The following is a 25,652-nucleotide window of genomic DNA, read 5'->3' on the forward strand; positions in this document are numbered from 1 at the left end:
TACCAGGTTTACTGCCAGCATGAGAAAGAACTGTATACCATTTTTATACATGGCTACAACAGTATAAGTATACAGTGATATACAACAAAAAACAGACACAGATGCCCAAAGCTACTTCCAATGTGACAAAAAACACATTGCAATACCTATATATTCTCTTGAAAAAGGGGTCATTTAGTTTAACCCTTTGGCCAAAGCCAAAGCTGTGTGCAGCTGATCTCAGCTGCTTTTGGGAGGGTAGTGGCCCCTCCCCCCCAAGGTTTAAGCTTGCCCCACCCCACTTTCCAAGTTGGCAGGTCAGTTTCATTTTGCCAGGTTACGACAGATCCAATGTGATCATTCTTCCTTTAATTATACAGGTTAATAAGAATTTTAACCCAGGGAGTGTTAGGACCTGCTACGGTCATGCCTTGTAAGTGGCAGCAGGCTTAAGATGCTTTGGCCAAAGGGTTAAACTAAATTATCCTTTTTTCAAGAGAATATATAGGTATTGCACTGTGTATTTTTGTCACATTGGAAGTAGCTTTGGGCATCTTTGTCTGTTATTTGTTGTATACATTTAGCCACGCCCACTAGCACTCCTTTTGACACTTATATGCATATATATATTATGTGGTAATGGTAGGGGTTTCTCAGAGCTTGTTGGGTATCTGTGTGTTTATTAAGTATACAGTGAACCTTCCAGCTTTTTTCATACTTCAGATAAACCATTCATGCATTTATGCAACAATGAAGCCCATGGTATACTATTAAACAGAACCTCAACAGCACCAACATCTCCACCTCCTCCATACCTCATTCTAAATCATGTTTGTTCATTAAAAAACATTTTTTCTTCATTCTGAACCTGACTCTCTCTGGCTGTGCGATGTTATCCCTTTTCCTAACATCTTTCTCACCTGTTTCCACTCTTTGGGCCTCATTCAGTAAAGGTTGATAAAAATTATCGCCAGGGCATTTAAATTGACGTTTTTTTGGGTGTTGCTGTCACTGTATTCAGAAAGCCTCGATTACCTGTCATAGCAAAATTCCCAAAACGGGCGAGTTGCTGCCACCGAGAACATTGAGCCACTGAAAAGGCCTAACCCGGCGATTCATTGCTGCTGCAGAGAGAGCGGCTCTGAGACAGCTGCCTCTCACAGAGGAAATGTCACCCACAAATTATGTTTTTTAATATACATGTGTTTCATAGTGTAGAGGTGCAGGAGGTCTCCGGAGCTGAACCGCGTTGGTTTTATGTCCGGGGACCCCCTGCTTCCTGAGATACAGGCACCTTTATGGGGTGCCGGTATCTCCTATGCAAGGAAATGTCCCGGTCACGTGACGCGGGACATTGCAATGCAGAGGGATACCGGCACCCCATAATGGGGTCTGTATCTCGGTAAGCAGGGGGTCGCCGGACATAAAGCCAACGTGGTTCAGCTCCGGAGACCCCCTGCACATCTACACAATGAAACAAATGTATATTAAAAAAAATATTTAAGAAACATCAATACACGCCCCCCACCCCCCCCCCCCCCCCCTTCGCCCAAACCCATACAGTACAGTAATGTGCAAAATAACTATTATCCAGATATGGATAATAGATTGTTTGCCCATTATTAAACACTGCATTAGCATACCTAAATAAAGTAAATAAATACAGTTATACTTACCACAACAGCAGGTCCCTCTGTCCTCCGTTGCAAGAAAGCATATACACTGGCGACACACTTTATTCGAGCTTGGCTAGTCCCACGAATTCGGGTATACCCGGGTGTATTGAGGTTTGTGACTGTTTTCTGCCCGAGTACATTGAGTTATTTTCCGGCAGGGATTGAAGCATTTTATTCCCGCTGGCTGCAATACTGCACAGTATATATATATAAACTGCATTACAATTCATGAATTTATGCCATCTGGTAGACACGCGAAGCATTGCAGCCTATTAAATCCTAATCATTATCATTTAACAGATCAGCCGCCCATCAGCCAGGCATGAACCCAGGCTGGGAAGGCAAATGCAACGGGGCTTGTCAGAGGTTAGGAGCGGCGCATTCCAGGTATCTGCCAGGTACATACCAGGTATTTGCTCGAATAAAGTGTGTCGGTGCAGTATAGAAAATAAATACATTCTAATGGTCCCTAACCCCTTAATCACCTTAGCGGTTACTAACCGCTATAGTCATTAAGGGGTTAACCCACCCTGCCCCGATACAAACCCGGGAGGCTTAAGCACCCACCCCGGACTGACTATACCCACCCTGTACCCATTGAGTAGTATAGTGGTACATCATACCCATATAATTATAATATGGGCATGATAAGCCTCTATAGCACTCAATGGGCACCCTAATTACAATACATTAATACACAAGACACAATAATAAAACATAACTAAACTCCAAAAAACACACTTCACTAAATAAAATCAGTAACCAGCTAATCCAATGAATACAAGCAATAACAACATCAACAATGAATTAATTAAACCATTAACCAATCAAAACAATTAATTCCTAAAACAACTCTGAATTATTTTATAAAGTAACCAATCAAACCAAATAATTTCTAAACCAACTCAAAATTAATAAACACTCTGATTGGCTGAAATACCATGTGACGTTGGCCATCTTGGATTTAGTGACATCATCTTAAAGGCAAATGAAGCACAGCCATTCTGATTGGCTGGCATTATTCCCTTTAAGTGACGTCATTTAAAAAAAAAAAACACAATTAAAGTCTGCACATGGTTTTAACAGCCAATCAGGTGGCTGTTAACCATTCTGAGGCAAAATGTGACGTCACACGCCATATTTAAGGCAGTGACGCCTCATTTGAGCCCAAGAAGACGACGAGACAACATCGGTTGGGATATACCATGGGGCTTTTTGGATTGACAGATGAAGATAGAAGATCAAGAAATGGTGACAGATGAAGATAGAAGAAGTGATTAAAGAAAGCATCTTCATGGCGAATGGCATCGGATGCTGTTGGAGGCCTTCAAGGTACGTGAGCTTCCTGTTACCCCGGGAGTCGGAGGGCCACCGCTTCTAATGGTAAGTAATATATTGAATGTTTGTAAATGTCTTTTTTTACAGGTTTTTTCATTGGATGTGTTTTTTGATTTTTTTGGGGAGCCACATTGACTGATAATATATTAATCTGTACCACTTTAGGGTACAGATTAATACATTATTATGACAATATTTGGGGGGAATTTCTGGCTTGGTATTGCTGTTGGTTTTTTTAACTACAGTTTCTTATGTGGATGTCATTGTTTGTTTTTTTCCTGCTTAATGGTAATCAAATGTTTGCGATTGTTGTTCGTTTTTAGTTAATGTTGTATTATGTTAGCTAATGCGTTTCATGGTTATTTCAGATATTGTTTGAATGTATTTCTTCTTATTTTAATGTTTAAATTAATTCATTAATGTTGTAGTAATTAATTGGTTTGATTGGTTACTGTTTCTATTAATTTTGAGTTGATTTAGAAATTATTTGGTTTGATTGGTTACTTTATAAAATAATTCTGAGTTGTTTTAGGAATTAATTGTTTTGATTGGTTAATGGTTTAATTAATTCATTGTTGATGTTGTTATTGCTTGTATTCATTGGATTAGCTGGCTACTGTTTTTATTTAGTGAAGTGTGTTTTTTTTGGAGTTTAGTTATGTTTTATTATTGTGTGTCTTGTGTATTAATGTATTGTAATTAGGGTGCCCATTGAGTGCTATAGAGGCTTATCATGCCCATATTATTATTATATGAGTATGATGTACCACTATACTACTCAATGGGTACAGGGTGGGTATAGTCAGTCCGGGGTGGGTGCTTAGGCCTAACGGGTGGGTGAAGGGTGTATTAACACTAAGGATGGGTGTCTAAACCTTGCGGGTGGGTAGCGGTTTGGTTAACCCCTTTATTACCTTAGCAGTATTAACCGCTAAGGTAATGAAGGGGTTAAGTCCCCCCGCAAGCCCCTCGCAAGGCCTAAACAGCCACTAAGTGCCAAATTCCCGCTTCACCCATCCTCGCTAGCCACAGTAAGCCTGGCATGGGTGTTTAACCCCTTCATTGCTGTAGCGGTTAGCCGCTAAGGTAATGAAGTTGCTGTAAATGCATTTTTCCTGCATCGGATGCATGCCGGGGGCCTCCGGTGCTGGTATTAATGGCTATCAGCTCCGGAGACCCCCGGCATCAATCCGAGGCAGGAAAAGGGCCTGATTTTTTCTAAGTCCCGACATATCGCAGCTCATCGAGGCATCTCCCCACCAATTTACCTAAATTTTGAGGTGAATTGGATTTGGGGAGAAGAACGCCTTTTAGGGCTGCGACAGGCGGCGACATGCGACTCGCGGGTACTAGAATCGCGCAAGTTTATGATCCTTCCGAAAATGGTCGATAAGCGGCTGATCGCCGCTCAATCTGCGATTTTCTTTGGGTCATAGGATTTTGTGGCGATACAGGCCGTTATCGAGCACTTATCGAGGCTTACTGAATACGAGTAGCCATTTTGGCCGATAAGTGCTCGATAAGGGCCTTATCGACGCTTACATAATGAGGCCCTTTGTTTTTCAATTTCAAGCTGAATTTGTGTCTTTGACACCAGTTTAAGTTGGATCTCTTTCCTCATTTTGTATCCATCTGCCCTCATGTACACATAATCTTTGTCTGAAATGATATTCTCATATTTACCCGCGTGGGATAGAAAAACTGTCACCCTCACATTCCCTCATATACTGCTCAGATATTATTCACATGCTAAGCAGAAGGACCAGGCACTTCAGGGAGACCCTTAGTAACAAGTAGTGGGTCATTATTTGAAAATTGGCTTATAGTATGTACAGTATGAATGATGCAAGTCAATAGAAGTTTCCATGCTATAGTACCCCGATCAGCACTATCACAGTTTAATGAATAACCTATTTTTGATTGGGCCAGTACTTACCTGTGGGTTACGAATGACGTAGAAGTCTTGTATTCCTCAATTCAACATGTCCAAGAATGGGAACCTACATTGTTTTTTTGTTTTGTTTTTCAAAGTGTACTAATTTGCTAGGGGAACAACCAGGTTTTTTTTGTATTTATTTTGAAGAGATTAGAATTTATTTTAACACAATTAAAAAAAAATGTGATTCCTGTATTTTGTTTTTGGGACCATGCAATGGGGAGTCCTTTTACCCCATCATATGCCAACCTCTTCTTGGGCATGCATGGGGAGAATGTAATTTATTCCAAAATGAATGTTTTTTGGATCAAATCTGCGTGTGGAGATAATACATTGATGACATTTTATTATTTTTTGAAGCATTCAGTGGAGAATTTGGTAAACAATAAAACACTTTTAATAACCGTTGAATTTGCAAGTCACACATAGGTTCGATCCTGTGATTGAGTTTTTGGATGTATGACTTTGTGGATCAGTTGGGTCATCTACAAACCCCTGATAACCAACCAGAGGAAACCTTTTGTTGGCTGAAGGTTTCAACCCCAAATGAGCAATTGGTAATATAAAAAGAGGTGCCTTTTTAAGCATAAAAGGAAATTACACTCAGGAGGTGGAGTTTCTTAAACGATGTGAAATACAGTCCGAAGAACTTGAAAATAAAGGGCTAAAGTGATAACTTACTTTTAAAAACTAGCAAACAGGGCATGGAATACAAATAAGAGTTTAGTTGTGACTTAATGAATATAAAAAGTAAAATTACATAAGGATTATGGCTTTTTTTTTAACTAGGAATGCTGCTTTTATTATGAGGATTAAATTATTATGTTTTTTTTATCAGAGAGCCTCGTCCTTTCTTCTGCTTTTTATTTTCACACACAATGGTGGAGAAAGGCTAATGATCAACTGTATCTAGCGGCTCATAGCGCAGGGTAAATAATAATAATATTAGATGGCAGGTGCGCACGTGGACTAAGGTACAGACAGAAACAAAAATAGAGAATACTATCTGGAGAGAGATCCACTTTGTTGCACACCACCAAATAGGGAAAATTAAATGACTTTATTAAATCGAGGGGTTACATAAAATATATATCACTGTACAAAACAGAGACAGTGATTAAAAATATATACAGTGTATTGGTGTAACTACCAATTAAGCTTCTTATTAGTACTGGTTGAAATAATGCCAAGGTAAGTAGCAAAGAAATGAGGGTGAAAGTGTAGAAATAACGCCTCACACAAAGTTAGCAAATGCAGACCGGTAAATGTGAATAACACACTATAATTAGGTGACCGGGTCACATAACCCCCCAAAGAAGTGGTCAAGTGTGGTCACCAAGAGTGTGAACCTCAGAGGGAACTATAGGATGGCTGATGATTAGCCAATATAAGTTGCAAGCCTAAATATATGCAACACTGCACCAACTGATGATAGCGCTAGTGCAGTGAATTAACAACCCAGGTGCAAAAGTTGTATATCATTGCAATTGAGCCCCAATATATAGATAGCACAATAATGATAACTGACTGCGCCATCACGGGTTACCAATTGTCAAGCACAGAAAATACAATGCCCTGCTATGAAGGGGTATGTCAGATGAAAGATCAGTAATACATCTAGTAGAAATATACACTGAGTATGCTGCAGGCTAGAGATCAACAATATAACCCTCCAAGGCTCAAGGTAGCTAGTAAACATCTGATAACTTAGAACACACCCATAATGGTGTCTGATGTCATAATAGACATGCCAGACACACGTTTCCCTCCAGCTATGGAGCTTCGTCAGGGGAAATTAGCAAAGGGCTCAGTGTGCAGAATATTTAAAGGATAGTGGTTGCTATGGTTATAAATGCTCCGCAATGGTTGGTGCTGGTCACACGTATGTAAATTAGTGTTAGCGATTGAGTAATGTGCATGCACACGCAAATACAAATACATGACAGTCGCTCTCTGCGCAGGTGGCTGGCTGTTAGGAACATCCCATCCACAAATCGTCTAATGCAAATGCGCGAGAACTTAGTTCAAAGTGCAATAGAGTATATAATAGGTGTTGCACATGCGCGAATTACTTAAGCATTGTGTGTGCGTGAGCAGATAGAAATTATGCACAGATATTTTGTGCGCATGTGTTGCCTGGTAGAATCGCTACGGTTATGGTTGGAAATACACCACATTGGTTAGTGCTAGTCTCACATATATGGTTAAGTACTGGCGATCAAGTGGTACAAATGTATAGGCAAATACAGTTCCCTAACAAACACTTAATGCGCAGGTGCTGGCTGTTGGAAACAACTCGTCCAAAAATTGCCTAGTGCGCATATACTAGAACTTAGTCAAGAGTGTAATAGAGCATATAGCAAATATTGCGCATGCGCGAACTAATCAAACGTTGCGCATGCGTGAGCAGATAGAAATTATGCTTGAGTACTTCGTCTGCATGTGTAGCTACATAGGATCATCACATGTACACTCTGCGCATTGCCCAGAAACTCCGAATTAAGAGCAATAATGCAGTGCTACGCGCATGTGTCACATGATTGTTTAGATCAGGCAAAAGTCATCATCAATAGCATTGTATAGAGAGTGCTCCCTGTGGTTATAAGCACACCCCAAGCACAGATGACAAAGTGAGACATCCAGCGCAGACTACTATGTAAATGACAATATATAGCCGCATTAAAATATGATGCTAACAAGTACAAAAGTACAGATGGACAATGGCTAAGATGGTAGATATGGAGATTTAACGTCAAGTTATCCATAAGCAAATGCCAGAGACTGTGACATATGTGGTGACTTCATAACACTTAAAACAGACTTCTATCAATGCGCAGATCCCTTAACAATAGTCAAGAGTTTTGCTTCACGGAAAGCATTACATTCCAAATATTAATAACTGCATTACTGAGCTGAATCATCAATGTGACAGGCGGGCCAGTTAAACGCATAATAAAATAATTAGTATGTCACTGTTTACCCTCATGGGTAAATATATAGTAATTATTCATATTTAATACTTGATATAGTCACGAATGGTTTAAGTCATATTGATTTAAGTAAAGTATCAATACTTGGTCGGTCATATCATGGCATGTTACCAGAACAGATGCATGGGAAAACCCACAAACATCAGCAGAATGGACTTAGATACCATCCAACCCAATAAATATAAAGGGTGAGACGTATGAATTGAAGACAACAGAAATCAATCAATGAAAGGAGTGAAGGTGAAACCCTCATTGAGGCCGTTAGTTTATAAATCCACTCGGCCTCAATGCTGGGTAGCATTTTATCAGTATTTCCACCTCTGTTTGGACACTTAAGATGGTAAATGCCCTCAAATACTAAACAGTTCACATCCCCGTTATGATACTGCAGTACCTGCCCAGCGACTGGGGTCTCAGTTGCATGTTTGATGGAATTAACATGTTCGAGAAAACATCTACGTAATTGTTGTGTGGTTTTGCCCACTTAACGCTTACCACACACACACGTAATAAGATAGATAACGTTCGTAGTGCGACAGTTTATAAATGTATCGATCCTGAACTGTTGTGTATGATCATGATTAGTAAACATCTTAGTGGGAAGGACATGTTTACATGCCTTACATCCCTGACATCTGAACATCCCCTTGGTAGGTGAACTGAGCCAATTCAAACTTTTAGGACGCTGATGATGGCTATGAACAAGGTGATCTCAAAGATTTTTAGAGCATTTGCTCGTAATCATCGGGGTAGAACCTAGGACATATTTTAGATCGGGATCAGAGAGCAATAAGTGCCAATGTCGTGAAGAAATACGTTTGATGGACCACCAACTTTTTGTTATAGTTGCCGATGCATCTAATTGTTTTGTCACTCCTCTTTATGGTATTATGACACAGAAAATTGTCTCTATTGCAATGCGCGATGGTAAGATCGCTTAAGGTGATTTATGTTATAGCCTCGAGCCAAAAAACGATCTCTCAATTCCTTAGATTGACTCGGGAATTCTTGTAGAGTTGAACAATTCCTTCATAAGTGAAGGTATTGTCCTGTCGGTATTCCTGCCACCAGTAGATGGGGATGTTGGTTCTGGGCTAACAGCAGACTATTGGTAGCCGTGCTCTTCCGATATACCTTTGTTTGTATATTATTGTTATCATCAACATAAATATACAACTCAAGGAAGGTGATGGATTCCCGGCTAATTGCAGTAGTCAGTTGTAAATTAAGAGTGTTACTATTGAGACAATCAACGAAGGTAGAGAACAATGCGCCGGGACCTTTCCACAGAATAAGGATGTCATCTATGTATCTGATCCACAAATCAATGTGTTCAGTATACATAGCTCGTCACAGAATACATGAGTATATTCCCACCATCCAGGTACAGATTGACATATGTTGGTGCACATGCAGTGCCCATAGCTGTACCTTGGATCTGGTGATAATAACTGCCATCAAACACAAAATAATTATGTGTTAAAACCTAATTCAAGAGATCTAGGGTGAACTGGTTGTGTTTATTGAATCTAGAGTCTTTTGTCGACAGGAAATGAGCGACTGCTGCCAAGCCATTTTTATGTATAATACTTGTATATAGCGACTCTATGTCTAAGCTAGCCAAGAGAGTGTCTGGGGTAACTGAAATACCACTGAGTCTATTAAGAGTGTCCTTAGTGTCCTGAACATAGGATGGTAAGCTAGCGACAAAGTTACATAATACCTTGCCAACATAGACACTACAGCCTTCAGTGAGACAGTTATTCCCGGACACTATGGGTTGGCCAGGTGGGTGCTGTTGGTTCTTATGCACCTTTGGAAGACTGTAGAAGGTCGCTACTGTTGACGCTTTAGGGAGCATGAAGTCCTATTCCTGTCTCAATTAGTTCGTCATCTAGACCCTTGAGCAAGATGGCAGTTAGATCTTGGTTATACTGTGATGTCGGGCTACTGTCAAGTTCGGCTGATCACCATCGGCTACTTGCTGGTAGTTTGGACTTTAATACCGATTTATTAGCCCGCAGAGCTTCTCAATTGTTCATGAGCTCTCTATCCTTCTTCTGTATGGCCAATGTAGAGCATCTTTGGCCTCCAACATACCTTGTGTATCCATTTTTTTTATAGCAGCATTTAACTTGAGTTCAAACTGAGTTTGTGTCTTTAACACCAGTTTAAGTTGAGTCGCTTGAAATATATAGAGAATTGGTGCTCCAAACATGAAAAAACTGTCAAACATAGATCCTTTGAAACTCCTGCTTGATAACTGTGCTTGGAGTGGGTAAAAATGAATATGACCTGCGAGTGACCAAAAGTACAATTTAACTTCTCCTAGAGGGGACAGTCAAAAATGAGAAATATCACCTTGACGCCACCTCATTGGAGGGAAATGACAATGATGGTACTCATCCATAAGTGATCAAAATAAGCAATTGAAAAACCTTACCCACTCCTACAGCCTGGGGGAGTCATGGTGGCGTGCCAGCTATGTAGCGATGATCCAGAAATAAAATAGAGAAAGAACAGCGCACTGCCAGGGAGCCAGGTGGTAAATAATAATAAGTCTATTTATTCAGCACATCACCAGGTGATGTTTTTTGATCATGTGCTGAATAAATAGACTTTTATTATTTACCACCTGGTTCCCTGGCAGTGCGCTGTTCTTTCTCTATTTTACTTCTAAGTTGAGTCTCTTGCATGTTTTTGCATCTTGCCCCTACTGTATGTTCACATAATCTTTGTCTCAGATGATATTGTCATATTTACCCCCTTGGGAAAGATGTCACTCTCACATTCCCTCATACTGTCCATGCTAAGGAGAAGGGACGTCCAGGCAATCTAACAAGTATTGGGTCATTATTTGAAAAATTCTATGTATGATACATATTTAAAAAATAAATGTATGTTTATTCATTAAAATGTGGTAGTGCCAATTGGGTCCCTATCACCCAAGTGGCTCGGTCGCAATTTAATGTGTTTTTGAGTGGGTCAGTTTTACATGTATGTACTTTTACATGTACGGGTGGTTAAGCCAGATAATATTGCCAGGAGTAGCAGTGTTTCGCCGGCATGTGTCCTTCGTATTTGTTATTCGAACATCTGTCCCATGGTCTATTCTGCGGGATCAGTTGCACACTGGAGAGTTTTTAATCTCCAAGTATCCGCATCAGACATGGTTTGTGCGGTTTAAATTTGTCCATGAGCTTTGTATTGTATTGTATGTCTTTATTTATATAGCGCCATATATGTACATAGCGCTTTACAGCAGTAATACACGGGGTAATCATATAAATAATAACCTTTAACCTTTCAAAAAATAACCTTTCACAGGGTGTTTGTGAATTGTGATCACCATTCAGGCTTCATCAGGTTTGTATTGTGCAAGGTTTAGTATGTGGGTCCAAAAGAGTTTGCACGACTTCAAGTAGGGGTGAGAGACATTGTTGAAGTTCTCAGTGAGGGTGAGGGACGTTGTTGAAGTTCTCAGTGGGGGTGATACATGTTGTTGAGGTTCTCAGTGGGGGTGAGGGACGTTTTTGAGGTTCTCGGTGGTGATGAGGGACGATGTTGAGGTTCTCTGGTGGTGAGGGACGTTATGGAGGTTCTCGGTGATGGTGAGGATCGTTGTTGAGGTTCTCAGTGATAAGTGACATTGTTGAGGTTCTTGGTGATGGATGTTGTTTAGGTTCTCAGTGGTGGCGAGGGATGTTGTTGAGGTTCTCAGCAGAGGTGAGGGATGTTGTTGAGGTTCTCAGTGGTGGTGAGGGATGATGTTGAGGTTCTCTGGTGGTGAGGGACGTTATTGAGGTTCTCGGTGATGGTGAGGGTGGTTGTTGAGGCTTCGGTGGTAAGGGACATTGTTGAAGTTCTCAGTGGTGGTGAGGGATGTTGTTTAGGTTCTCAGTGGCCTCGGCCCTAGCAACTCACACAATCGCTTCCTGATTCCTTTTACAGTAGTTTGCGGTTGACACTCCGGTGGAAAATTGGCAAAAAAAGTGTTCTGTATGTCATCAAGGTGCTACCCTGCATGACATATACTGTAAGTTTATAGGGCACTTCAGGGGGTTAACAGAGTGGGACAGGTGAATTCTGCTGTCTGTCGTCTGCCATGCAGACACATACTTTTTAGTAATGTGTTTCTGTTTGATAATATATTGCTCAGTTCTCTTTGGTAATGATTGTGTTAATCACATGTTCCCTGTGGTTATTTGTTAAGCACACTTTCTCTATGCTAAATGGTTACTAACATGTTCCCATCGGTAATGTGTTAAACACATGTTTTCTCTATGGGCAGGTGTACCCCTCAAGATCAGGCTGCTTAACTATTGACCAGGAGGGCTGTGCTGTGTATTCCCCCCGAACAAGTTCTTCTGCCCGGATCCCGTCCGATCAGGAATATCTTCCCCCAGGAAGTTACATCATGAGTCACACAGCAGAGGTGATCTGTGAGGTCCTAGATCCAGAGGGCAATCTGTACCAGGTAAAATTATGCCACAATACCCAAGATATGTATACTATACATCTTGGGTCAAACGTGAACATCTCTCTCAGTACACCAGCCTCTCTCGGTACACCAGCCTCTCTCAGTACATCAGCCTCTCGCAGTACGCCAGCCTCTCTCGGTACACCAGCCTCTCTCGGTACACCAGCCTCTCTCAGTACGCCAGCATCTCGCAGTATGCCAGCCTCTCGCAGTACGCCAGCCTCTCGCAGTACGCCAGCCTCTCGCAGTACGCCAGCCTCTCGCAGTACGCCAGCCTCTCGCAGTACGCCAGCCTCTCGCAGTACGCTAGCCTCTCGCAGTACGCCAGCCTCTCGCAGTACGCCAGCCTCTCGCAGTACGCCAGCCTCTCGCAGTATGCCAGCCTCTCGCAGTACACCAGCCTCTCTCAGCACATCAGCCTCTCTCAGTACCCCAGCCTCTCTCAGCACATCAGCCTCTCGCAGCACATCAGCCTCTCTCTGTACGCCAGCCTCTCTCGGTACACCAGCCTCTCTCAGTATACCAGCCTCTCTCAGTACACCAGCCTCTCTCTGTACACCAGCCTCTCTCAGTACACCAGCCTCTCTCTGTACACCAGCCTCTCTCAGTACACCAGCCTCTCTCTGTACACCAGCCTCTCTCAGTACATCAGCCTCTCTCGGTACATCAGCCTCTCTCGGTACACCCGCCTCTCTCGGTACACCCGCCTCTCTCAGTACACCCGCCTCTCTCAGTACACCCGCCTCTCTCAGTACACCCGCCTCTCTCGGTACACCCGCCTCTCTCGGTACACCCGCCTCTCTCGGTACACCAGCCTCTCTCGGTACACCCGCCTCTCTCGGTACACCCGCCTCTCTCGGTACACCTGCCTCCCTCAGTACACCCGCCTCTCGCAGTACACCCGCCACTCAGTACCCCCGCCTCTCAGTATTGTATATTGTAAATGGTAAAAACAAAAAATACCTTCAACAAAAGAAAAGTGTATTCCATTGTAACTCTTCTTTTAGCTCATTGAGTGAATCCCGTTTGGGGGAAACCTATTCTTGAAGTCCCAAACTATATTGAAATGTGGAGTTTTGTTAAAAGTATAAGCAGATTATTTCATGATGCATCTTATTAATATCATAGCACACAGAAGTGCTTATATAGGCGCTTCCACAGAGAGTGGTCACTAACAATCAAGTGATCAACAGTTAGTGCTATAATACAAAGTGAATAAATGTGACATTATCAAAAAAGTGTATACAATGTGCCAAAAATGTGCAGGGATTCCAAAATAATGAATAAAGTTGCAACTCCCTGCTCCAACCCTCTGGTAGGGCCGGACTTCACTGGTCCCACAATCCAGGGGGGAGCACGGGAGAAAATCAACAAAAGATCATATCCAAGGGCAGATGTTTGTGAAAAGGTCAGAACATTACGAGGGAGTCTTATCTCCTATAAAATGCCGACTGCACTTAGCTATTTTCTTACTAATATCAGCCACGATTTAAGAGGCTTACAGGTTGCAGCTGAATGAAGGTCTGCGCTGAATGTTGTATGTTCTCATCCCAGGTCATGGTGGATGGGAACACATCTGTGATTATTCCCAGCATTGACGCAGGAGAAGAAGAGGAACATGAGCTGGAAGATAAAGCACAAGGGAGATTTACACCAAATAACACTAAGAAGCACACACCTGAGGTGTATGATTTGCATGCACCGAGGTACAGTAAACCTTGCAAGACTCATGCCTGGCGTCATATCAGCAATAGGTGTATTCCCACTGGTATTTTGCCGGCATAATGCAACAAATTCATTCAGAGCCTGAACCCTGGCACTCAGACCCTGCCCATGTTCATCTGGTTCATTTTGTTTGGTTCTGTTCCTACTGCCCTATAAGCCAGGGGTGGCCAACTCCAGAACTCAAGAGCCACCAATGACTGAGCCACTGATTGAGCCACCTGTGCCGAAGCAGGGATATCCTGAAAACCTGACCCGGTGGTGGCCCTTGAGGACAGGAGTTGGCCACCTCTGCTATAAGCCTTCCAATAAACCTCAGAAGCCCCCGTTGATAATGATACAATGTTAACACCCAGTTCTTGAACAGGAGAAACTTCAGCCTTGGTGAGTAGACATTGTTGATAAATGTTGTAGTATGTTCATACTCCGTGGGATGGGCCCAGTCATAGAATTATTTTATTCAGGAACAATGAAGGTATTGTGGTACCTCGCTCAAACCCCTAGGTGAATGAATATGGTCGCGTGCTGCCAGGGATAAATGCGTAGGAGAAAGAGGGGTGTACAGAGTACACAGAAAGATCCCCAATAAAGGCGCATCGCAGATCTGAGTGGTATTAGATCATGGTCCTAGAATGCACAGACATACAACATTTAATAAAGTTTATTATACATAATTGATTAAAAACGTGAAGCTTCTTGTGACTTTCTTGTGCTGAGTTATGCTAGCTATCATGTATGGAGTGTACATAGGATGAGGATGATAGACACAATGAAGGTATGGCTATAAACTCAGCTAGTTCAGCTGGACCCGTCCTGAGATAGACCTCCTCTTGAGTTAATTGTGGAGTAGAGGTATTAATATACCGTGTATTGAACTCTGCATTGGTAAGAGGAGATGTTCCTAAGACTAGGTGCTCTATAAGGAGTACCTTTTGAGCAACCATACAAGTGGTAGTTGCCACGTCAGATAGCCATATTGGTGCCAGTGGGTCTTTATAGCGTGTAGAGTAACATCTTTAAAACCTTCATAGTGTTTCATTGTATATAGTCACATCCATAATAATGTTTGTTAGGCGAATGGCCCGTTGGGTCCTGTATATAATGCTGGTAGAAATTTCAACCAGGAAGTACCTAGTAGATGGTTCTAGAGTGTACCCCAACCCTGATAAGGCTCAGATCCTGTACACAGCAGTTGTACGTGTTTACTGCATATCAGCCCATGTGGTAGCTATCTATTGGTGAATTAACCATGTATTGGTGTGGTTATAGTACCCGCACCATTCTCGTGGTATCGCTCGATAGCCCTATATGGCCGGACACGGATTTCAGGTGCCGATTCACGCTATATGTACCGAGATGTAATCAGATCTCAGCACGTTGCAGTTACGCGTAATTACTGCGTGCCAGTTGCCAGTAGTGGTTCATTTGTGGGAAGTATATCGTGTCCCCGTATGCTTCATGTGCTGGCTCCGTATATACGGAAACACGTGGTGACACTACATACCACTATATGCTGTATAGCTCAAATCGAGAGTGTGGTAAGTAGCTATCGACTGGATCCCACCACTGCAATTGACTGTTATTATAATGAGTACCCAGTGTCGCGGGGGCCGCGCAATGTTGCACAGCCAAGGTCACGTGGTTATTCTGAGGTAAGTAAACGTGATGACACTGTATGCCACTATATGCTGTATAGCTCAAATCGAGAGTGTGGTAAGTAGCTATCAACTGGATCCCACCACTGCAATGGACTGTAATGATAATGAGTACCCAGTGTTGCGGGGGCCGCTCAATGTTGCACAGCCGAGATCACGTGGGTATTCTCTAGTACAGAATAAATCCGCAAATGTGTAAGGGATTTTGTGCATGTATAGTGGCCGTAAGCGGTCCGCAGAGTGGGCCCTAGGAGGGCATTGATGCAGTGATAGAGATATGTATATAGCGAGGAATAGACAGAGCTATATAATATAGTGATCTACACTCCGCAGTTGGAAATACAAATACAAAGCTGTGCACTGATATCTCAAGTCTGTGAAATCACATGGGTACTCCAGCATGGGAGGATCTGCAGTTGAGTACATAAACCTGCAAATTCGCACGCATAAACACCTCAAGTAGAGGTATCAAGAGAGCTTCATTATATTTTTTATTTTACACCAGAGCGATTAAAAACCCGACGTACGTTTCGTCGCCTACAGCGACTTCTTCCTGGTTGAAATTTCTACCAGCATTATATACAGGACCCAACGGGCCATTCGCCTAACAAACATTATTATGGATGTGACTATATACAATGAAACACTATGAAGGTTTTAAAGATGTCACTCTACAAGCTATAAAGACCCACTGGCACCAATATGGCTATCTGACGTGGCAACTACCACTTGTATGGTTGCTCAAAAGGTACTCCTTATAGAGCACCTAGTCTTAGGAACATCTCCTCTTACCAATGCAGGGTTCAATACACGGTATATTAATACCTCTACCCCACAATTAACTCAAGAGGAGGTCTATCTCAGGACGGGTCCAGCTGAACTAGCTGAGTTTATAGCCATACCTTCATTGTGTCTATCATCCTCATCCTATGTACACTCCATACATGATAGCTAGCATAACTCAGCACAAGAAAGTCACAAGAAGCTTCACGTTTTTAATCAAATATGTATAATAAACTTTATTAAATGTTGTATGTCTGCGCATTCTAGGACCATGATCTAATACCACTCAGGTCTGCGGTGCGCCTTTATTGGGGATCTTTCTGTGTACTCTGTACACCCCTCTTTCTCCTATTCAGGAACAATGGCATGAATACCTGAAAAGACAAATTGAAGTGTACAGTACATCATATTTTCAAGTATGTGAAGCAAGCTACTGTACCAAGAGACAATGATATACTGTACTATTAGCCCAGTGTGGGATCGTGATGCATCTCCCCACTGTCTTCAGTTTGTACTGTATGCCCTACTTTCTGTAACCTATTTTTTTTTTAGGATTCCTTCACTATTTCTGACCCAAATTCACAGGTTTTTCATTGTCAACCAAGACGGCTCTGGCATTGAGCTTCTCCGTGACCGGCAAGTGGAAGATTATTTGGCCTCCTGTTACTGTGACCCAGCAACTGTGGTTATACAGGAGCCAGCCCTGGAAGTGCCAGGTATGGGAGAGAGAAAAAAACCCTGCATCTTCGTTACATAGGGTTCATTGATACTAACTCAACTTATACTGTGCTATTGCTATTTTCCATCTGTTATAATGTATATTAAACAAGGTAAATACTGTACGTTTATGGGATTTGGGTTGGATAAGTAGATTGCTGTATAGATCTATAATGGTTGAAATTGGGTGTAGATCTGTAATGAGTGGTTTGGTGTATAATCTTTGATAAAGCGCCTTACTAGCGCGAAACGCGTAAGAGGACTACGCCTATTCATCCATTGATGTTATGCCTGGCTCCTTCACGTAAATAACCCCCAAGTTTTTATAAGCATTCTTTACTGGTTCCCGTTTTTTCGAGCTGTGCTCTTCCCTAAATGGCCGCTTGGCTTCTCGGGACTACCAGCGAATCGCTAAAATAGCTGTATAGCTGCATGATACAAGCATTTGCATGCAGGGGTAGAATTGATATACATACAAATAGTGGGTAAAGACGTATAGAAACACGTGGGTGGACTGATATGTCGACAAATAAGACCATCTTTATTAAACAGATTCTGATCTGTAAGGCACCTTATTGCCCATCCGAATGAATCAGCCGTAAGGTAACTTCACAGATTAGTATATTTTTAGTTTGTAAGTCGGGCTACAATGATGTACATATGAGGGATATACAGATGTTTGCTAAGTAGATTGATGTATAGACTTACTTGGATTCACCTTATGTGTTTCTCTGAGACCAGGCGTACAGGGCATTACTGTCCTGAAACCCTTCTCCGAAGCATCCCAATGGCTAATGAAGAAGGACCTAAGCAACATCGTGCCCCCAAACCTCCTCTCTCGCTCTTGGGATAAGTTCCCTCCTGTTGAGGTATATATTTATTTATCATTTTCTTTCCTTCCGCTGTTCATTTCTTTTCGGCTGAACACAGTGAGCAAGAGCAAGATCAATCTTACGGAGTGACGTTATGTTGTGTAATCTGAATATAAGTCGTACAGAGCCCATGTCACATCGCTTTCCTTTCAGACCAGGACACTGCACCAGCCTGGCACCAACATATGTCCGGTGTGTGTTTTACAGAGGAAGACCCCTGGACCACCCTTCGGCATTGGGGTGTGGAAAGGTCTCTGCATCGGGGGCAAAGAGGTAGGCAGCCCACGGGCGCCTATACTGAAGTGCCCCAATGTACTCGGGATCCGGCAGCTCATTCGCTACAGACCCACGAGCCAAGAGTTGCGAGAGAAGCTGCAGTGGTCACTCAAGGTAAGTCAGCGAGCAGAATGAAAGGACCTGCTGGGTGAATGCCGCCTCAGCCACATGCAGGGAACCGGCAGGGAAAATAGGAGCTGCTGGGTGAATGCTGCCTCAGCCACATGCAGGAAACCGGCAGGGAAAATAGGTGCTGCTGGGTGAATGCCGCCTCAGCCACATGCAGGGAACCGGCAGGGAAAATAGCAGCTGCTGGATGAATGCTGCCTCAGCCACATGCAGGGAACCGGCAGAGAAAATAGGAGCTGCTGGGTGAATGCCGCCTCAGCCACATGCAGGGAACCGGCAGGGAAAATAGCAGCTGCTGGGTGAATGCTGCCTCAGCCACATGCAGGGAACCGGCAGGGAAAATAGGAGCTGCTGGGTGAATGCCGCCTCAGCCACATGCAGGGAACCGGCAGGGAAAATAGCAGCTGCTGGGTGAATGCTGCCTCAGCCACATGCAGGGAACCGGCAGGGAAAATAGGAGCTGCTGGGTGAATGCTGCCTCAGCCACATGCAGGGAACCGGCAGGGAAAATAGGAGCTGCTGGGTGAATGCCGCCTCAGCCACATGCAGGGAACCGGCAGGGAAAATAGGAGCTGCCGGGTGAATGCCGCCTCAGCCACATGCAGGGATCCGGCAGGGAAAATAGGAGCTGCCGGGTGAATGCTGCCTCAGCCACATGCAGGGATCCGGCAGGGAAAAGCACTTATTTTCATACAGTTCGTACAGACTTATAGACAAGGATGTCATGGGAGACCACTTTTTTCTTCGAATGTTTCGTGATAATAAATACACACTTATATAAAGTAATTACAGTGAATCATGAATGTGGCTATTATTCCCCTGAAAGAATTCAGTGAGACCAGGTACATTAGTTTGTGTTGTTAAAAGCAAACTGTGGGTGAGTTGCATAAAACGTGTGGATTTTGTACGGTTTTGTCATTTAAGGTGTCTCGGTTTTACTATTCATACGTTATCAGCACCAAAATTAAAAGGGTTTTGTGTAAGTTTGGTGCATTTGGCCGGGTCAACCGCTGGTTACTGCACCGCCCGCAAGTTACCGCAAGGACGCAGTTATACTGGCAGCCCTGCTCACTGCCCGAATATTCAGAGATTCACAGGCGCTCTTTTTCTTAGTTCGGGACTTTTCCTAACGGTGGGACTGATGTATGGAAGTCTACAGGTGGCTGTAAAACTAGGGACAGGAAACAGCTTAGCGTGTCCCCATTGAAAAATGGGACTCGTCAGTTAATAAGTATAAACTTTAAGGTGTCATTTTTCTCTTGCATCATTATATAATGTTCAGGAGGTTATGCTTATCTCACAGGAAGTTCTGGATGTGCCAAGCCATTGTTTAATCATTTTTAATGACATTTCCTGCCTTATTTGTATTGTATAACATCTGAGAAAAGTACATGTTTATGCTTTCTGTCCTTATTAGGAATACATTGATAAGGTCCTAAGGAAGGAGGAAGAACTGAAAGAGATGACCATTAAAGATCCCAGGACTGTGGGTGAGAAGATGCATGCTGCAGACCTACTTAAGCTCGTCCTGGTAAGAGATTATGTCTCTAGGGTTGGGTGGTAGGACGAACCATGATGTTGAGGGTGAGGCTCAAACTCTTGGATATGGGACGAAGGCTATGGGCCATGCACATCAAGGCGACAATTGTCCATTGCTGGGAAAAAAACCTATTCACCAGATGTATCGAATAGAAAATGTGATTGCACACCATACAATCTTTTCTTCAATACATCAGGAGCCCTGCTTTTGCCCCTTAATTGCATCACTTTTGCCCTGATACATAGATCCCTATATTTTGTTAATTAACCTGGAACTTTACATAGCATTTTTTTCACAGGGAAGAGGCATTGTTTTATATTACGGGTATAGATTATCATCCCTCCTTCTGACCTGTAGCTGCTCTTATACATATGTAGCCCCCTGTAAACAGCACAGGCTATACCTATCTTCCTTCTGCTGTGGTAAGTCCTGTTAAGATCAGGCACCAGTAATCATCATGGGTTTTCCCCCTTCATAGCCCTATCCTGAGTGGTAGATGCAGGCCTGGACTCTGCTGCAGGCGTGAGCAAGAGGGGAGGTTCTGCTGACATCACGAGGGGCGGGGCTAGCTCTATATTTAGCAGCCAACTCCGGTGAGTAAGTTAGAGTTGATAGTGATATCGAGAGTCTGGAGTTGCCGGTTAGTTATGCCGGGAGTATGCAGTCTAGTTAATATGCCGTGAGTCAAGGAATCCTGCGGATCGGTCCGAGGATTTGGAGGAGACTACGGTCTCCCCTGCGCCGAGTGCAGGAGAGAGAGGAGCGGAAAGATTCAGCGTCCTTTAGTAGAGCTGATAGAATTTTAGACTTGGTGGACCAATGCCCTCACCCCACTGCCAGGGGTGATGGGGAGAATCCAAGACCCACCGCGAGGCTAACCTCGGGGGTGGGCCACGGGGTATTGAAGCCCTAGCCCAGACCATCCTGCCGGAGGAGCGACTTGGAGGGAAGGAGAGGAGGAATTATCTGGGTGGAAGGCGAGCGATGTAATAACCCGTCCTGGCTATTGTGTTGCGGCTGCTGGAAACCACTATCGTTGGGATATTGCTGCTCTGTCAATAGAAGGGACTATTCGTTAGTACTACCCTGGGACCCAAGGGGTTCTTCTATACCGGTCCTGTCCCATATTCCTGGGAGTATAGAAGATGGAGGCGCTGCACCACTAAGAGATCATGGAGGCTACCACCCCAGAAGCCCGGTCCTGGCTCCCCTACAACATCGCGGGAAGCTCAGGCCCTCCTGTTCCTCACAGGTACGCACCACACCACATGTAATCCGCCCTCATGCACCCTAGACACCACCGTAGAGTCTGGGGGAAAGGGGGAAGAAGGGTTACATTTGGAGGCGCTGCTGAGAGATATATATGTCAGAACAGGACCAGCTTATAGCAAGGCGGAACGGGCAGAGCGAGATGCACTATCCGAGCAAGTGTTGGAGAAGGATGGGCGGCCCATAGGAGGTGGCGTAGGAAGGGTGAATAGTTAGAGCTGACCGAGTCCCTTGAGGCAGGTAGCGTGAGGCAACTGGGGGGTCAGCCTGTTAACCAGTCCAGGGACCATGGCCCAGGGCCCGCGCTATGAGTGGCCAAAAGCAGGAGACGCCCCAGAAAAGAGGTACCATAGCTATCACCCACACACACGCCCCACAGAACACTTGCATGGTAAACATCGAGTACAGTGCACGGAGGAGAGGAGTTCCGCTTAGCCTGGGGTACAAGCCACCTCAAATTAGTGAGAAACAGAATGCAGAGTACCCAGTTGACAGTCAGTCAGTGTAATTTAGGTACGAGATACCCGTTAGACATTGAGGATAGGGCACATGGACATTTGGAGGACTCGTCCAAAATGGCGGCCATCCCCACATGTGCTCCGCGGAGCAAGGACAGTGATCTAAAATGGCGGTTCCCGCCAAGCCTGGAGCAAGCATGTGCGTTGTGCACAGAGACAATCAGGAGAATGTGGCGGGACATGTGTAACAATTTGGGGCCAAACCCGGATTCTTTGCAAGGGATGCGGAGCGGCGCGAAAGCCGAAAGCCCACCCATCTGTGTCGTGAATGGTCAAAAAGCCCGGCCACGTCACGCTGAAGAAGAAAAGATCCCGCCTCTGGATTCCACCAGAGGGAGGGGGCCCAAGGAGTGCCAATCAGGAGAGTCCTCCCCAGCGAAGGGATGGACCGGACGCCTGAGCGTAGAGCGTCACTTTTGTCTGGCATTCGAGGAGCAAGGAGCTGGAACGCTGAGCTGTTCCCACCCTGAGCGAGCCATGTCCGAGATTAGTACTTCCATCTACCAATTACCAGGAGGCCTACTGGTAGTAGAGGTAGCCGAGCACGAATACGTTCGGTGTTTGTGCGTCCACTGTGGAATACCGGGCGCGGTACCAAGCACCAGGCCCCGCTGCCCTCAATGTGGTGCATTTTATCTTTGGCCTAACGAGCCGTGGCCTTTGTTCGGAACCCCGCGGGGTGCCTCTCCGGGAACCTTGACGGAGGTGGCGGAAGGAAAAGAAAAGACTGCCCTGGGTCCCTGTTATACCATATCGGGAGGAACCAAGGCTCCACTCGCTATTAAACTGAGCAAATGTTCAACAGAGAAGAGCGTGACCGCAGTGAAGGTACCTTAGCGAGAACACTTTGTACCTATACCCACTGGTTGTATCGCTGAAGAACCGGGTGACTCCCCAGCGGAGGAGCCGATTGTGATTTCTTCAGAGGACGAGATTGGCGTGGCATCGGTGGCGATGCGCCTACCGGCGAACCACCCCAAAGGCATCAAGAGAGGGCAGACAAGTCCGGAAACCATCCGACGGCGAGCGCTGGTGCGGCCGGAGGCCCGTAAGAGTCCCACCGCAGTGGTGACTCCCAGTGCAACGGAGACGGAGACCGAGACGATCCTAGAAGACCGATGTCATCAAAAAACAGCGGAGCGGTAAGGAGACCCCACCACCCCCTTACTCCCGCCAGGCGCAGACCGCACTCACGGTGAACGAGAAAGAGAGGCTTGAGGCCTACTTGTTCGGCCGTGCACCGGATGCTCCGCCACCGCCCCCGCCGGTCCTCGACGCACTGCCGGTTCGTGACCCCGGGGCGGATGGAGATTCTGCAGGCGATCCTGATGACAGCGGTCCCGGTTCCATCGGGAAGAAGAAAAGTCCTGGAGGAGTGTTCTCCTCTCGGAGCACAGACGCCGCCATTGCCCTGGCTGCCCTACAGATTCAAGGCCCCTCCCGAGAAACCCGAAGTATGGTGGAAAGTGCCTCTAAGCACCGATTCCTTTGGCCTGGTGTCACCCGCTTGCTGGACAATGCCCTGGACGTTCCCCCGGCCCCTAGCCCCCCTGCCCCGTCCCGAGTGGTGCCACCGGGACCTACCAGGGGTAAGTTATGTAAATCCCCCAAATACGCTAGTGACTTGTGGGATTGGGAGTTGAGTGAAGAGGGGTCGGAGAGAGAGATACCGTATCCGAGTGTTATACCTGTACCTAACCCTGTGCCGTTTTCTCCTGCAGCTAGAGGGAGGGCCCGTGGATCTCACACTCCAGTAGAGACTGGATCTACTAGTAAAGTGGTGCCCAAAATGAACCCCACTAGGTATTACAATGCCAAGGGAAGGAGAGATTGCTCGCGATCTACTGATGCGGGTACGTCCGGTGTATCATCACAGGTAGAGTCTGTTGTAGAATGCACTAGTCAGGCCGCAGAGTACGAACACCGCGACAAGCGGTGGCCGCCTTTGTTCACTGGATACCACGAAGGGGTGGACCGTACGCGGTTCTTGTTAATTAAGAACGACGTAGTAGATCATTGGTGGGCGGCTGGTTCTTTCACTCCGCAGGAGATGGAGGATGAGTTAGATCATCGGTTTAGGGAGATAGAACAGAAACGTATTGTACCTCGAGGCCCCAGTATATTGTATGATGAGGTAGCTCCAGAGGAGCCTGTATTTTGGGTACTGCCGAGCAGGGCAGGGCACCGCACACTCGCCAAGCTAAGTCGAGCTGACCGGGCCATAGTCGCTAGATACCGGCAGTCACACGGGTATGAATATCCCTACTTGCCGGAGCCCATCATGAGAGAAATTGAAGAGAACCGATACAGTTGGCTTAGGGAGGCAGTCCAGGAGTACCTTCGGACCAAGTTCGGTCAGGGAGGGTATCACAATGAGGATAAGATTAGTGCCCAAGTACGCATATGGAGCATCGGTACGTGTATTTACATGCACGGTGTTACCTACAGGACTGAGCATGGGCCGGTTCAGTCGTTCGCAGTGACCGTCACTGATCATAATGGACGGCGGGTAAGAAAGCCTGATCCTAGGCACTATCTGTAGGGTTCTCCATGTTGGGAGTACCCGGGTGTACTTGTATTAAAACTACCTCATTATGCCATGTATTATGACAATGTTATGTGTGCTGTTTCCCAGGTGGTTCGCCGCAGGATGGTTCTGCTAAAGATAGGTCCAAGTGGGGACCATTGGATTCCACCATAGGGAGAGTGTAGCCCCCTGTAAACAGCACAGGCTATACCTATCTTCCTTCTGCTGTGGTAAGTCCGGTTAAGATCAGGCACCAGTAATCATCATGGGTTTTCCCCCTTCATAGCCCTATCCTGAGTGGTAGACGCAGGCCTGGACTCTGCTGCAGGCGTGAGCAAGAGGGGAGGTTCTGCTGACATCAGGAGGGGCGGGGCTAGCTCTATATTTAGCAGCAAACTCCGGTAAGTAAGTTAGAGTTGATAGTGATATCGAGAGTCTGGAGTTGCCGGTTAGTTATGCCGAGAGTATGCAGTTTAGTTAATATGCCATGAGTCAAGGAATCCTGCGGATCGGTCCGAGGAGGTGGAGGAGACCATGGTCTCCCCTGCGCCGAGTGCAGGAGGGAGAGGAGCGGAAAGATTCAGCTTCCTTTAGTAGAGCTGATAGAATTATAGACTTGGTGGACCAATGCCCTCACCCCACTGCCAGGGGTGATGGGGAGAATCCAAGACCCACCGCAACCTCGGGGGTGGGCCACGGGGTATTGAAGCCCTAGCCCAGACCATCCTGCCGGAGGAGCGACTTGGAGGGAAGGAGAGGAGGAATTATCTGGGTGGAAGGCGAGTGGCGTAATAACCCGTCCTGGCTATTGTGTTGCGGCTGCTGGAAGCCACTATCGTTGGGATATTGCTGCTCTGTCAATAAAAGAGACTATTAGTTATTATCAAAGACTGTGTGTGACTTGGAAAGTACTACCCTGGGACCCAAGGGGTTCTTCTATACCAGTCCTGTCCCATATTCCTGGGAGTATAGAAGATGGAGGCGCTGCACCACTAAGAGAAGATGGAGGCTACCACCCCAGAAGCCCGGTCCTGACTCCCCCACAACATCGCGGGAAGCTCAGGCCCTCCTGTTTCTCACAGGTATGCACCACACCGCATGTAATCCGCCCTCATGCACCCTAGACACCACCGTAGAGTTTGGGGGAAGGGGGGAAGCAGGGTTACACATAATTTGGCGATATTACTGGACTTGTAAGAATAAGTCAATCAGTAGGTTATGGTCTCAGCTGTATTTGGGTCTAGC

General features: G+C 45.2%; 1 protein-coding gene across 4 annotated transcripts in view; it reads left to right on the forward strand.

Moving 5' to 3' along the window:
- The window catches only part of SPAG17 (sperm associated antigen 17), a 481,463-nt gene that overhangs the window by 410,218 nt on the left and 45,593 nt on the right, over nucleotides 1-25,652 (forward strand). For all 4 annotated transcript variants that reach the window (XR_012800093.1, XM_075592931.1, XM_075592933.1 and 1 more), the window contains exons 32-37: nucleotides 12,211-12,396; nucleotides 13,954-14,105; nucleotides 17,145-17,275; nucleotides 18,018-18,145; nucleotides 18,356-18,538; nucleotides 19,971-20,084. Coding sequence is in view for 3 of the 4 variants with exons in the window: in XM_075592931.1 (XP_075449046.1) it covers nucleotides 12,211-12,396; nucleotides 13,954-14,105; nucleotides 17,145-17,275; nucleotides 18,018-18,145; nucleotides 18,356-18,538; nucleotides 19,971-20,084 (894 nt within the window). In the remaining variant the exon portion in view is untranslated. The remainder of the gene's footprint in view (nucleotides 1-12,210; nucleotides 12,397-13,953; nucleotides 14,106-17,144; nucleotides 17,276-18,017; nucleotides 18,146-18,355; nucleotides 18,539-19,970; nucleotides 20,085-25,652) is intronic.

The sequence above is a fragment of the Ascaphus truei genome, chromosome 3 (assembly GCF_040206685.1).
Source record: "Ascaphus truei isolate aAscTru1 chromosome 3, aAscTru1.hap1, whole genome shotgun sequence".
Classification (NCBI taxonomy): Eukaryota; Metazoa; Chordata; class Amphibia; order Anura; family Ascaphidae; genus Ascaphus; species Ascaphus truei.